Raw genomic sequence first — 12,349 nt, 5'->3', positions numbered from 1 at the left:
GTCAAAGGCTAGGACAAGGCAAGAAAGGTTCTACTCAGGGTCCCAGAGGGAACATGGTCCTGCTAACACCCTGATTTCAGATTTCTAACCTTTACAACTGAGGGAATAAACTTCTGTAGTTTTGTAGTTTCCATCAGGTATTGAAAAACTTTTGCTATTTTTTGGGGGGGGTGTACTGGGCATTGAACCCAGGTGTTCTTAACCACTGAGCAACATCCCCAGCCATTTTTTGTTCGTTTGTTTGTTTGTTTGTTTCATTTTTAGATAAGGCCTTGCTAAGTTGCTTAGGGCCTTGCTAATTAAGTTGCTGAGGCTGGCCTTGAACTCGAAATCCCCCTGCCTCGGCCTCCTGAGTCACTGGGATTACAAGCATGCACCACTGCACCTCGCTTGCCATTTTTAATTTTTATTTATTATTTCTTTTAAATTTTTGTGTTTCCTCACATTTGTGTTGTCTCAAAGGCTCTGTTCCTTTTTACCCAGTTTTTCTCTCTCTGTTCCAGTTTGATCATTTCTATTATATCTTCAAGTTCATTAATTTTTTTCTATAGGATCTATTGTGTTTTCAATGCCCCAGTGAAATACTCATTTCATATATTGAATTTTTTCATCTCTAGAAATATCTTTGTTTCTTTTAAAAAATATCTTCCATTTTTAATTCATTGTGTCTAAAAAGATAGACTAAGTCAGGGTCTGTTTCTGTTCACTGATTTTTTTCCTAGTTATGTCATACTTTGTTTCTTTGAAGGTTAGTAATTTTTTACTGGATGTTGGACATTATGGATATTATGTTGAGGGCTTAATTTTGTCTTACTTAATATTAAAATTTGTCATCAGGTGGTTAAGCCACTTGATGAATAGCTTGATCCCTTCTGGATTTTTAAAAGTCTTTTTCATGGCCGATTTAGAGTAGCCTTTCCTAAACCTAGGAGAGTATATTCTTTTGGTGTGACCCTTGCAGTTTTAATCTGGCTGATGAGAATTCAAACATCTTTCAACCCTGTTGAACTCTGAAAATTGTTCTTACAATTCTCTTATTGTTTGCCTGGTTCTTATTTTTTGTTTTGTTTTGGGTACTAGGGATTGAACCCAAGGGCACTCAACCACTGAGCCATATCCCCAGCACTTTTTATCCTTTATTTAGAGACAGGGTCTCACTAAGTTGCTGAGGCTGGCTTTGAACTTGTCATCCTCCTGACTCAGCCTCCCAAGCCGCTGGGATTACAGGCATACACCACCGTGCCCAGCTCTTTGCCTGTTTTTATGGAGTTTTGCCCTACTCACGTATGGCTTAGTATCCAGGAGAGACTCAGTAAAACCCTGTGGAGATTTCTGTTGTTCTTTCTCTGTGTGGATCCCTTTTCCCTGGCCCTCTACCCCACACATTTCTGTCATTTTACTTTTCTGAACTCCTTTCTCTCCTTATTTCTTCAAGAACTGTTATGTTTGATTGCCCTCACATTGCCACACTCTGGAAAATGCTTCCAGGCAGAAATCCCTGGCAATTGTAGTGCTCGCCTACCATCCCCCTCTCTAATGGATTGGATTGACATCCATTAGAGACTGAGAGCAGTTGTTTTACATGGTTCCCCCTACTTATCTCCTTATAATGGTGAGGAAAAATCTCATCCCCATTATTCCATCATGGCCTTTCTTTCTTTTTCTATGACATGTTTGACATGTCCACTGACTATATTTCTGTTGGACAGTTGGGGTTTGAGGTGTTTTACTTCTCCCTTAGAAATTTCTTAAGTCCTGGCTCATTCTGTCAAGTCACTAAATGATGTCATCTGAGGACACTATCTGCCTGACTACCTGAATAATTGATAACATTTTTCTAGCTCTTCTTGTTCTTTTGTTTGCTTGTTTGTTTTTGGTACTAGGGATTAAGCTCAGGGGCACTTGACCACTGAGCCACATCCCCAGCCCTATTTTGTATTTTATTTAGAGACAGGATCTCACTGAGTTGCTTAGTGCCTCACATTTGCTGAGGCTGGCTTGGAACTTGTGATTCTCCTGCCTCAGCCTCTGTGCCCAGCCCCTCTTTTTGTTTTTACTTGGATCTCTTTCCCAGGTATTCATAGCAACTAAAGACATTTTTTTTTTTTTAAATATGGATCTCCAAAGATATTTTCCTCTGTATTAGAGGAAATGATTCCTTAGGTCCCTCATGTTCTATAGAATGTTGGAAACGAATTATTTTCAATTTAATTTTATTTTTAACAAATACAACAGAATTTATGTATTTTAATATGTATATCCTTTGATATAGTTTTTCCTTGGAGACTTTAATCATGTTTACTAATTGCATTGGATAAAAACTATTTGTAAATTCTTTTTACAAATTGGCTGCATGGTTATATAAAACAAGTAGTTTGACTTATAAAGTGAAACTTTCTTTTGCCCTAAACCAGTGTACCAGTTAATTTCCAATTTGTCTCCGAATACATGTGAAATGTTTCCATAAAAATCAAGCTTACTCAGAAAGATGATTACTTGTCATATCTTTTTTTATTTTTTTGCAGGGGGACAGAGGGAAGTGGCGGGTGTTCACATTTCTGAAGGTGATTTTAAACATAGATTTCCAATGTATTTCGTGTACATCATTTTTCAAAATAACTGCTCTGAAAAGTACAAACTTCACTAGAAAGGTTTACCTGAACATAAATATGTGCATTTATAGCAAAACCTCTTAGAAGTGTAAGATTTGGAGGTCATAACACGTAGAATGTTCTCTGGCTGCCTCAGCACTTGGTGTGCCTCTACCACTTGACTGATCAACTGGTCAGTGTCATTTATCTGCCTGAGTATCTCTGTTCTCCCACTGTGATATTCTACTAGAACAGACCACAGGGCTAATTATAACATAGAAAGGCATAATTGAGGCAATTTAGTTCAAATGTTAGGAGCATACTCTGGAACCAGTCAGCCTGGTGACCTTGAACAAATTACTTAACTCTCTGTTCCTTAATTTTCTTATCTGTACACTGAAAATAATAATGGTACCTACTCTTTCATCCCATGACCCAGCAAATACCAATGCCTATTTTCTTTATGGAATACCAATGCAATAACTGTTTATGGAATGAGTGACTGAATGAATATATAAACAAAGCAATAAGAAGAGAAGTCACTGTAAAAACATACCAGGATAATATTTTGTTAAAAGTAGTTGAAAATAATATTACACACATGAAACACAGTGTTTAGAAGGTAAAGCATTTCATATAAAACCTAAAACCAGAAAGAATCCCTCACGCAGATCTCATCTTCCATTCTTTCTTTTGACATTGTAGGAAAAAGGATAATGATATCTGGTTTGCCATTTCTTGTGGTGTCTGAGAAAGAAGAGTATTTGTGGTATTTAATGTTTCCACCCCATTTTTTCCATCTTTTATGTGACAATGAAGTCTGATTAGAGCATAGGAGAGATGAGATTGCTCTGATAAGTTGTCTGCCAAGGCAGAAATACTCTTCCTAAGACTTCACTGAGGTGGGAGTGGCTTAAACTTTTTGACCTCTTATATAGTCATTTGCTTTTGTCTATGATGGTGTCCATGATTGTGACCTGCTCCTTATTCTGCCACCCATCTATCTATATGATGTGAGCTGATGTAGTAAGGTGGCACCTGTGAAGGACAAAGGAAAGAGGCAGACACTGGCAGGGAAAGCCTTCAGATCTTAATGCAGGTCTGACATCTCTTAGAGAGGGAGAAGGAAGGTTGGATGGGACCAGCCTCTGATTGTGCTGTGGCTCTGGGAAAGTCTCAGTGAGCCCCACAAGGAGTTTTGACAAACTGGCAACCGGCAGAGAAATTCACATTGGGCAGGAAGAACCAGGGCTCTATGTTCCCACCTTCTTCTGTCACTGGAGGGATGGAAGAGTGTGACTAGTACTTTCTTGAAGGGAGAGATCTGTGGTGTCCCTCTGTGTGGCCCTCTGTACCACAGAATTCTTGAGCCTAGATTCTTGGAGATTTTCTGATTAATTGACCTCTGTGATCAATGTTATCTGTGACATTCTGTGTCATTGAGCATCTATCTTATTTTAAAAGATGTTCAGGAAAGAAGAAGACTCAGTTTTCCCTAATGTTCAACATTAAGTATCAGAATTTTGCTATGTCTGATCTCAGTCCTCTAGGTTGTGTGTAAACCAGAAAAAAAAAAAAAAAAAAAAAAAAAAAAAAGCCTTGTCATCCAGACTCAAAAGTTGTGTGAATTTCTAAAATTATGAAGCTTTATATTGACTCCCGTGATCCTCTCACGTCATAGAGCCAGCTGGAGTGGGCTTACAAAGAGAATTGCACATAAATGTTTCTTCCCTCTGAAGGTATTAGCAAGTAGAAATCTTTAAAACTAGAAAAAGTTATCAGTGGAGAATAATAGATAGGAATTAAGTTTTAAACTTTTAAACTTATTTCCTGAAGAAAGAAGAGGTTTAACTATGAATAGATTTTTGCCTCCAAAGTACTCTTTCAAAAAGAAAAAGCCTCAAGTGTCCTTCATTGTGTTTGGCAGACTGGTGATGGTGTTATGGAAAACTATTAACTACAGGATCATTCTCAGCAGAGGAATTAAGTGAATGGAAAGCTGTAGTCTAGGTAAGGAGTGGCAGCCCTTTCCCAGGAGCCTGTTTCCAGATCTTGACCTAGGACAGTGCTCTCAGTGCATGATGGGCACTTAGGTGCCTCCTGCAGTCATTCCTTCCTGATCACTTGACTATTTTCGGTTTCCTACAAAAGGAAGTAAAAGGATGTTGTGATCGTCAATTTTATATGTCAACTTTATGGGGCCCATAAAAGTCAAACATTATTTCAAAGGCTGTGTAAGGGTGTTTCCAAAAGAGATTAGCATTTGAATCTGTAGCCTAAGTAAAGCATATTGCCAAACCCCAGGTGAGTGGGCATCAGCTAAGCAGTTGAGGGCCTGACTAGAACAGAAAGGTGGAAGAAGGGAGAATTTATTCTCTTTCTCTTCCCACCCGCCTGCTTGAGCTGGAGTACAAGTCTTCTGTTGTTCTCAAACTGGGTCTTACACCACCACCTTTCTTGATCTCAGGTCTTCAGACTCAGACTAGAACTTATACCATTGGCTCTCCAGTCCTCATGCCTTTGCCCTTGCGCTAGAACTTGTACCATCATGAGTCCTTCTGGTTCTCAGGCCTTTTGACTTGGACTGGGCTATTCTACCAGCTCTCCTAAGTCTCCAGCTTGCAGATGGCAGATCATGAGCTTCTCAGCTTCCATAATTACATAAGCCAATTCCTCATATAAATATTTCCTTTTTCAAATATTTTCCTCTCCCTCTCCCCCACCTCTGTCTTTGGGGGAGGAGGGGTAGATATTGTTTACCTTCCTGTGCAGTTGAGGAAACCAAGATCACAATTCGTAAGTGTGGAAGTCAAATTTGAAATCTCAACCTGACTACAAAACTCATGTTTTTGCCACTGTGATTTTAAAACTATTCCAGGGATCCTTGATGCTTCCCACATAAAGTTCTAAGTCCTCTACTTCCACATCAATCAGAGTAGCCTCCACTTCTGTACACTCTGTAGTGGCTTTCCCCATGGGAATTCTTTTTAAACAAGTTGGGGCAGGGGGAGTCCTGTGGCTTAAAAAGGAAAACTTAACCTAAAAAATTGTTCCTGATAGCAAACACATTCTCAAGATAAGACTGTGTTTCATACCCATTTCTGTATGCCCACAGATTTATCACTAAAGAGACCAGGATAGTGCTGTTAATATTCATGTTCTCAAAGAAAATGCTTAAAATGGAGGAAATGCTAGGTACCTGGCAGGAATAATAATGACACAATATGTTGAGCATTTATTAAGTGCCATGATCTATCTGTTCCAGGTGTCTTACAATCTCATGTAATCCCTACAGTCCTCCTCAAGGTAAACAGTATTCCCAGTCACATGTGAGCATTTAAAGGTCCTGAACAAAAATAAGAGTCAGAACCAGGAGTTGATCCAGGTCAATTTGGCCCTAAGCCCATTTTCTATACAATCCCAACTCTTGTAGAGATTTACAGAGGAGACCTACATAGGGGACTTATTATAACTTACAGGGGCTGCAGGGTGCCCAGCACTGCACAGATACACAGCCTCCCCCTAGAGGTGATGACTCCAGTGTTTTGCTCTTCAGGGTGCCTGCATTCACCATCACATTTGACTGAGAGGGGGCAGCAGTGAAACCTGTCCGACTCTCTGGGAGGCACCATTTAGTTTACAGCACTAAGTGATCCCCAGCTTTCAGACAGTAGAACACAGAAAGTGGAACATTCTGAGCTGTTAAACTGTTTCTCCAGAGTCGGTGGCGGTTACCCCATGCTAAGGAAACTCGCTGACCAGTCCTTAGTTTTCCTCTCTGTTCACTGCTGGCTGACAGGTGAGGTAGCCTCTCTTCAGAACCCAGAGATCTCGATCTCCCTTTATTACTACCCTTTTCCTGCTTCAAACTTTGGTCAGAAGTCTCATGAAGTGTGCAAATTGCCTATATGTATAACTATATTCAATGTATCACAAATTCTAGTAAATTTCAAATATATATATATTTGTAAAATATATTCAACTATTTTAAATGCATTATTTGTCCAAATATAAATTAAAATATATGAATGCATAAATCTACATTAAATATAAATTAGAAAAACTACCTTTTAAAAATTATAACAGTAGAATATAGAACATTCTTATACTAAGAAAATACCAAGAAAATGAAAGGAGTTTCCATTTTTAAGTGATGAGGTGTTTCCCTTACTTTGTGCTGAGGCATGAGGTGGTGTAGGGGTGAGGCTAAGGAATTTTTGCTTTGAGTATTGAATGCATCAACATGTCACGTGTGAATTTGCATGGGTGTTCACTGGTACAAGTGTTGGCTGGTGAAGAAGGGGAGACAGGAAAACATTCTTCCTCATATCCTGGTACAATGCCGTGAGTCGACATAATTCTTGACTAGATCTTTTGTCCATATCACTGGTCAAAAGGAATTATATAAGTCAGACTTCAGTTTTAGCATCTTTTTTTTTTTTTTGTAACATTCCCCCTTCTTCCTAACTCATCAGTTTGAGATTGCTATTCCTGTTTTATTGACATTTAACCTGAGGATGGCAAATTAGCATTTTGATTAATTCAGAACAATCAGAATTCTGTAGCATGTTTTTATAATGCTTGTTCCCATTGGCTCAGCTGCCAGGCAACTGCAAAAGCTCAAATCCATAGTGAAGCAGCTCATAATAAAAGCAGCTGGTCCAAAACTAGATAGGAGGTGAAATTTGTTTGTAGGAAGAGATATCAGATATATCCTCGGGGAAGGATGCTTAAGAAATGTAGCTTTTTTTTTTTCAATATTTAAAAAAAGAACACATGTATGCATTTTTAACTGGTGGTTTATTTGGATTAAGATTTCCATCTTAGAGACTGAATTATCAGTAATATAGGAAGACAGAAGCAAAATCAGTATGAAAGGTCAAGAGACAAAGTCCAAGATTTGAATGAGGTAAGAAATAAAGATAATTTTTCAATTACATTTTCTAATACAGGTGAGGCTAACTCCATAAGAATGCTCAAGGATTATGGGAAATGGGCAAAGGAAGAAAGCACACTTCTGGTGATGGTAAATCTGCATACTACGATTGTGACCAGTGGTTACAGGAGTGGGGGAAGGGGAGCAATCAGGAGAAGTGAGACAAGAAAGAGCACATTAAAAATATTTTTAGGATAGTGAGCCAGGGTTGTAGTTCAGTGGTAGAGCACTTGCCTAGCAGGTACAAGACCCTGAGTTAGATCCCCAGAACCTTAAAAAAAAAAAAAAAAAAAAAAAAAAATATATATATATATATATATATATATAGAGAGAGAGAGAGAGAGAGAGAGATAGTATAGACTAGTGCATTGAAATCGTAGGGATGATTTAAAGGTATTACCTCATTGAAGAATAAATGTGAGAATTCAGAACAATTCAACTATGATACAAACTAACATTTACAGAATATTTTGTATGAATGAGCTGCCCATATATTTCCAGGCTTCATTATCCCTATTGTTCATATGAGAAAACTGTGGCTAAGAAAAATAAAGTAACTAACTAACTCAGTGTCCCTTTGGTAGTAAATAGCAGAACAGAACTGGTAGGGCATACCATTCTTTATTTCCCAAGTTGCAGAGTGAAGAGTGTGTCAAATCTTGTGCTGCTTCCTAACTGGCCAAGCCAAATGTACAGTTAGTTCACTTACAGATGTGCTCTTGCAGTGGAGAGTATGGTTATCAAGAGAATTGACTTGATTCTCACTCTGTGTTCAGGAAGGATCCGTTGGATTTCCTAATAGGGTTTCATACACAAGAGAAATGCCTTCAGCAATGCTGAATAGATACATTTTTTCCTAATTAGAATAAGTTATACTCCATGTATGTATAATATGCCAAAATATACTCTACTGTCATGTATATATAAAAATGACAAAGTGGAAAAAAAAAAAAAAAACGAGTAAGGGCTTCTAAGTTAGACTTGAATTTGAATTCCAGTGCTGGCTGTGTGACATTGGGCAAATTACTTAATATGTCTGAGCCTCACCTGTCTCCTCTGACAAAGAATATGATAATCTTTCCAATTTCATAGAAATTCTGGGAAAACAAAATGAGATAAAGCATGTAAGTTACTTTTAACACGGTGTCTGATATTTGATAAACCCTCAATAAATAAATAGTAGCTACTACCATTACTATTCAAATTATCATCAGTTAATTTAGAAAGATTTCTTCAATACCTTATGTTTGGTAGGTGTTTAAAATTTATAAAATACTTTCAAAATCACATATTATTCCTGCTGTTGAGGGTGTTTTAGTCAGCTCTTTCGCCGCTGTGACTGTAAGATCCAACAATAACAACTGTAGAGAAGGAAAAGTTTAATTTGGGGTCTCACGGTTTCAGAGGTCTCAATCCACAGACAACAGACTCCATTCCTTGGGGCTCAAGGTGAGGTTGAACAGCATGGCTGGAGAGGGTGGTGGAGGGAAGCAGCTCACATCACAGTAATGAAGAAGCAGAGAGACTCCATTCTCCAGATACAAAATATATACCCCGTAGCCACGCCCTGTAGCCGCGCCCCCAATTAACCACTCCCTCCAGCCACACCCCACCTGCCTCCAGTTACCACTCAGTTGATCCCATCAGGGATTAATTCACTGATTAGGTTAAGACACTCACAACCCAATCAATTCTTCTCTGAACCTTCTTGTATTGTCTCACATGTGAGCTTCTGGGGGACACCTCACATCCAAACCATAACAAATGGCTATAATGTAGGTAGGACAAGTTTTGCTACTTTTAACAGTTGTATAAACAGGCTTGAAGAGAAAAAAAACTTATGAGCTAGTTTTCCTAGGTTCACACGTCCCCTGCATGACTTTTTAATTGAGTTAGGAAGAAAACTATCAGAACTTATAGGAAACACTGCTATTGTATATAAATTGAATTATGTAAAATGCTTTTTACAGATACAGAAAATGAGCCAAGAAAAAACTGAAATATTTGATGGTGATTTGTCAGAAGAGAGAGAGAAGAAAAAGCAATTGGCATCTGGTTTTATTACTATACAGAAGGCCTTGAAAATTGATAGTGAGGTATTGCCATTCAAGATGTTTTCCTCATTTAGGGATTTTATATTATAATTTATTTTGATGTTAAAATAAATTACAACTGCATATCTTAGCTCAGACTTACAAATGCCATAACCAAATGCCACAGACTAGGTGGCTAAAACAATAAAAATTATTTTCTCACAGTACTGAAGGCTGGGAAGTTCCAGATCAAAGTGCTGACCCAATTCACTTCCTAGCAAGAACATCTTCCTGGCTTGCAGACAGACACCTGCTTGCTGTGTTGTGTCCTCACATAATGGAAAGAGAGCTAGTTCTCATATCTCTTTTCTCGCAAAGGCTCCAGGCCTATCAGATTAGGGTTCCACCCTTTGTCCTCATTTGAACTTTATCACCTCTTATCCCTTTCTCCAAATACAGCCATATTGGAAATTAGGGCTTCAATGTATGAATTTTGAGGGTGACACAGTTTGGTCCACAGCACTATAGAATATGTGTTTCTAGTAATAACAATGGGGTAGCGCTGTTGTTTCCCCAAGCTGAGTCCAACACTAGCCGTGGAGTCCTTTAAATAGCAGGTATTCAGTTACGATGTTCATAGAGTCGTGGACTTGTCTCTTGTTTTAACCTCCTGTTCTGCCATCTTGGAAAGATCTATCAGTAGACAAAATCAGTCTCTATTTTGAAGAGAGAACTGGAAGTGAATTATGGAAGTCTAGATCTCCAAGTTAGAGGATGGTAATTAATCAGTTTACAGGGTGGGTGGCAACAGGGTAGTAGCCCAAGCCCCAACCTCCAATGACCTACAGGAGTTTTCAGTGAAGTTAAATTGGAAATTGACACCCCTTGCCGCCTTCCTGTGGTTTGGGGAGGCCACCCCCTACCTTCTTGCCTTTTTGCCCGATGGCGTCAGTATTTCTACTCCTTCTGGTTTCAAGGCTTTGGGAAAACACCAAACAGCTCCTCTCCTAAAGTGTATTGTATATAACCTGTTGGTTATTGGGCACGTAGATAGGCTCTCAGCCCCTTGTCATCTACCAAACAAACCCTACATACTCCATGTAATCAATATAAAAATTTGATTAAAAAAATCTCTTTCTAAATAAAGTGTTTTCTCTCATGGGTATGAAAAGGGTAGGAAGAAGGTTAGAGGAAATTGAGTTGATTAAGTCACTGAATATGCATTGATAAGTAAAGCAGCATACTTTGTAGATAAGAACACAGAGTCTGAAGTAAGACAGCCATGAGTTTGGGATCTCAACTTTACAACTTCTTGGCTATGAGAACTCTGAGTTTCAACAAACATCTTCTAGGGGTACCACAAGGTTAAAGGTAAACCACACAGCACCTTGTTCTATGAAAAGCAACATAGATGCATTCTTAAAACAGATAAGTCAACTATTTAATGTAGGAGTTACTGAAGATTTTACCTCTATACAAGTCTTGCTTAATGTAGAAATGACTCTAGAAATCCAATCTTACAACCAGTAAATGATAGAAACTAAAAATACTCCACTTAATGACTATTTAAAACAAAAAATTGTCAGAACCAATTCAAAAGTTTTTCTTGGAAATATTCTACCTTTTATGGGGAAATAGTCTGGGTGTATTCTATAAAAATATCTTTATTTCTTAATCAGGAATTGCAGAAATCAAAGTCGGAACTTACATGCCTTTATAGTGAGATTCAAAGTCTTCCAGGGGCAGCAGAAGACAGAGACCATTTTTTAATAGCATATGACCTCCTAAAAAGAGAGAATGCTGAATTAGAAACAAAGGTGAGGCTGAATTATCACACATTGAAATGTTCAATATTTAACATATCTTGTATGTGGGAAGGATAAAGAAAATTTTCAGTGAGAGATGACTTAGAAATGAGAGTTTCTTTTATTTTTACACAATAGATTGCCATGTACTCTAAATTACAAGTCAATCTGTATTTCAGGATAAATATTCAGACTTCAATCAGACCTTGGCACTTAGGATTAATCTGTAAATTTTTTATTTTACATAGACCTTCCCTCAACTTAATTTTCAGAGTGTATATTATAGTATGCAACATAGGGCGGGAAGGGTACAGAACACAAGATTTGCTGCCTGAGAGGGTAGGTATGTACAGCACAGCCTACTATAAAGCTTTCCCTGTGGGACCTTGTCAGCAAAGTGAGTTGCACTTTGTAGAGTTAAAGGGCCATGTCTTTCAAAATTGTCATCAGAAAAGTTAACACAAAGATGAGGTTAGAAGAATCTACAAAATCCAGAAATCTAGATCAGTATCCTGGCAATCTTTCTCACTCTTGTTTTTTGAACCTTTTGTGTTGAAGTAATTTCATACCTACAGAAAAGTTACAAATATAATACAAAAAAAAATCCCTTGGGCCTTCATTCCTCCATGGTACCACATTTTCCTTATCATTGTCTCTCCCTCTACACACTAATATGCAGGCATACACATGTGTACACATGCTCACAAGTACTTTTTTGGTGAACCCTTTGAGAGTAAGTTGGAGACATAATCTACTTTACCCCTAAATATTTTCCTGTGTGTTTGCTAAAAACAATAGCATGTCTTATTACCACAGCACTAGCCTCAAAATCAGGAAATTCACATTGACACAGTACTACTACCTAATCTACAGTTTTTATTCAGATTTTTCCAATTATTCTACTCTAGAGTAAAAAACAATAATTTATTCTAGTCTGAGATACAATCCAGATCAAAGGTCATAAAAATTAAATGCAACATAAGA

General features: G+C 38.0%; 1 protein-coding gene across 8 annotated transcripts in view; it reads left to right on the top strand.

Annotated features, from left to right (window-relative positions):
- Positions 1-12,349, top strand: part of Ccdc30 (coiled-coil domain containing 30) — a 121,820-nt gene that overhangs the window by 42,676 nt on the left and 66,795 nt on the right. For 7 of the 8 annotated variants that reach the window (XM_047560665.1, XM_047560674.1, XM_047560617.1 and 4 more), the window contains one exon: positions 11,240-11,377. The exons of the other annotated variant lie outside the window; for it this stretch is intronic. In XM_047560665.1, the coding sequence (XP_047416621.1) occupies positions 11,240-11,377 (138 nt within the window). The remainder of the gene's footprint in view (positions 1-11,239; positions 11,378-12,349) is intronic. 8 annotated transcript variants of the gene reach the window in all.

Source organism: Sciurus carolinensis, chromosome 1 (genome assembly GCF_902686445.1).
Source record: "Sciurus carolinensis chromosome 1, mSciCar1.2, whole genome shotgun sequence".
Classification (NCBI taxonomy): domain Eukaryota; kingdom Metazoa; phylum Chordata; class Mammalia; order Rodentia; family Sciuridae; genus Sciurus; species Sciurus carolinensis.
The sequence above is the reverse complement of the archived record's forward strand: the minus strand, read 5'-3'. Positions and strand labels throughout refer to the sequence as shown.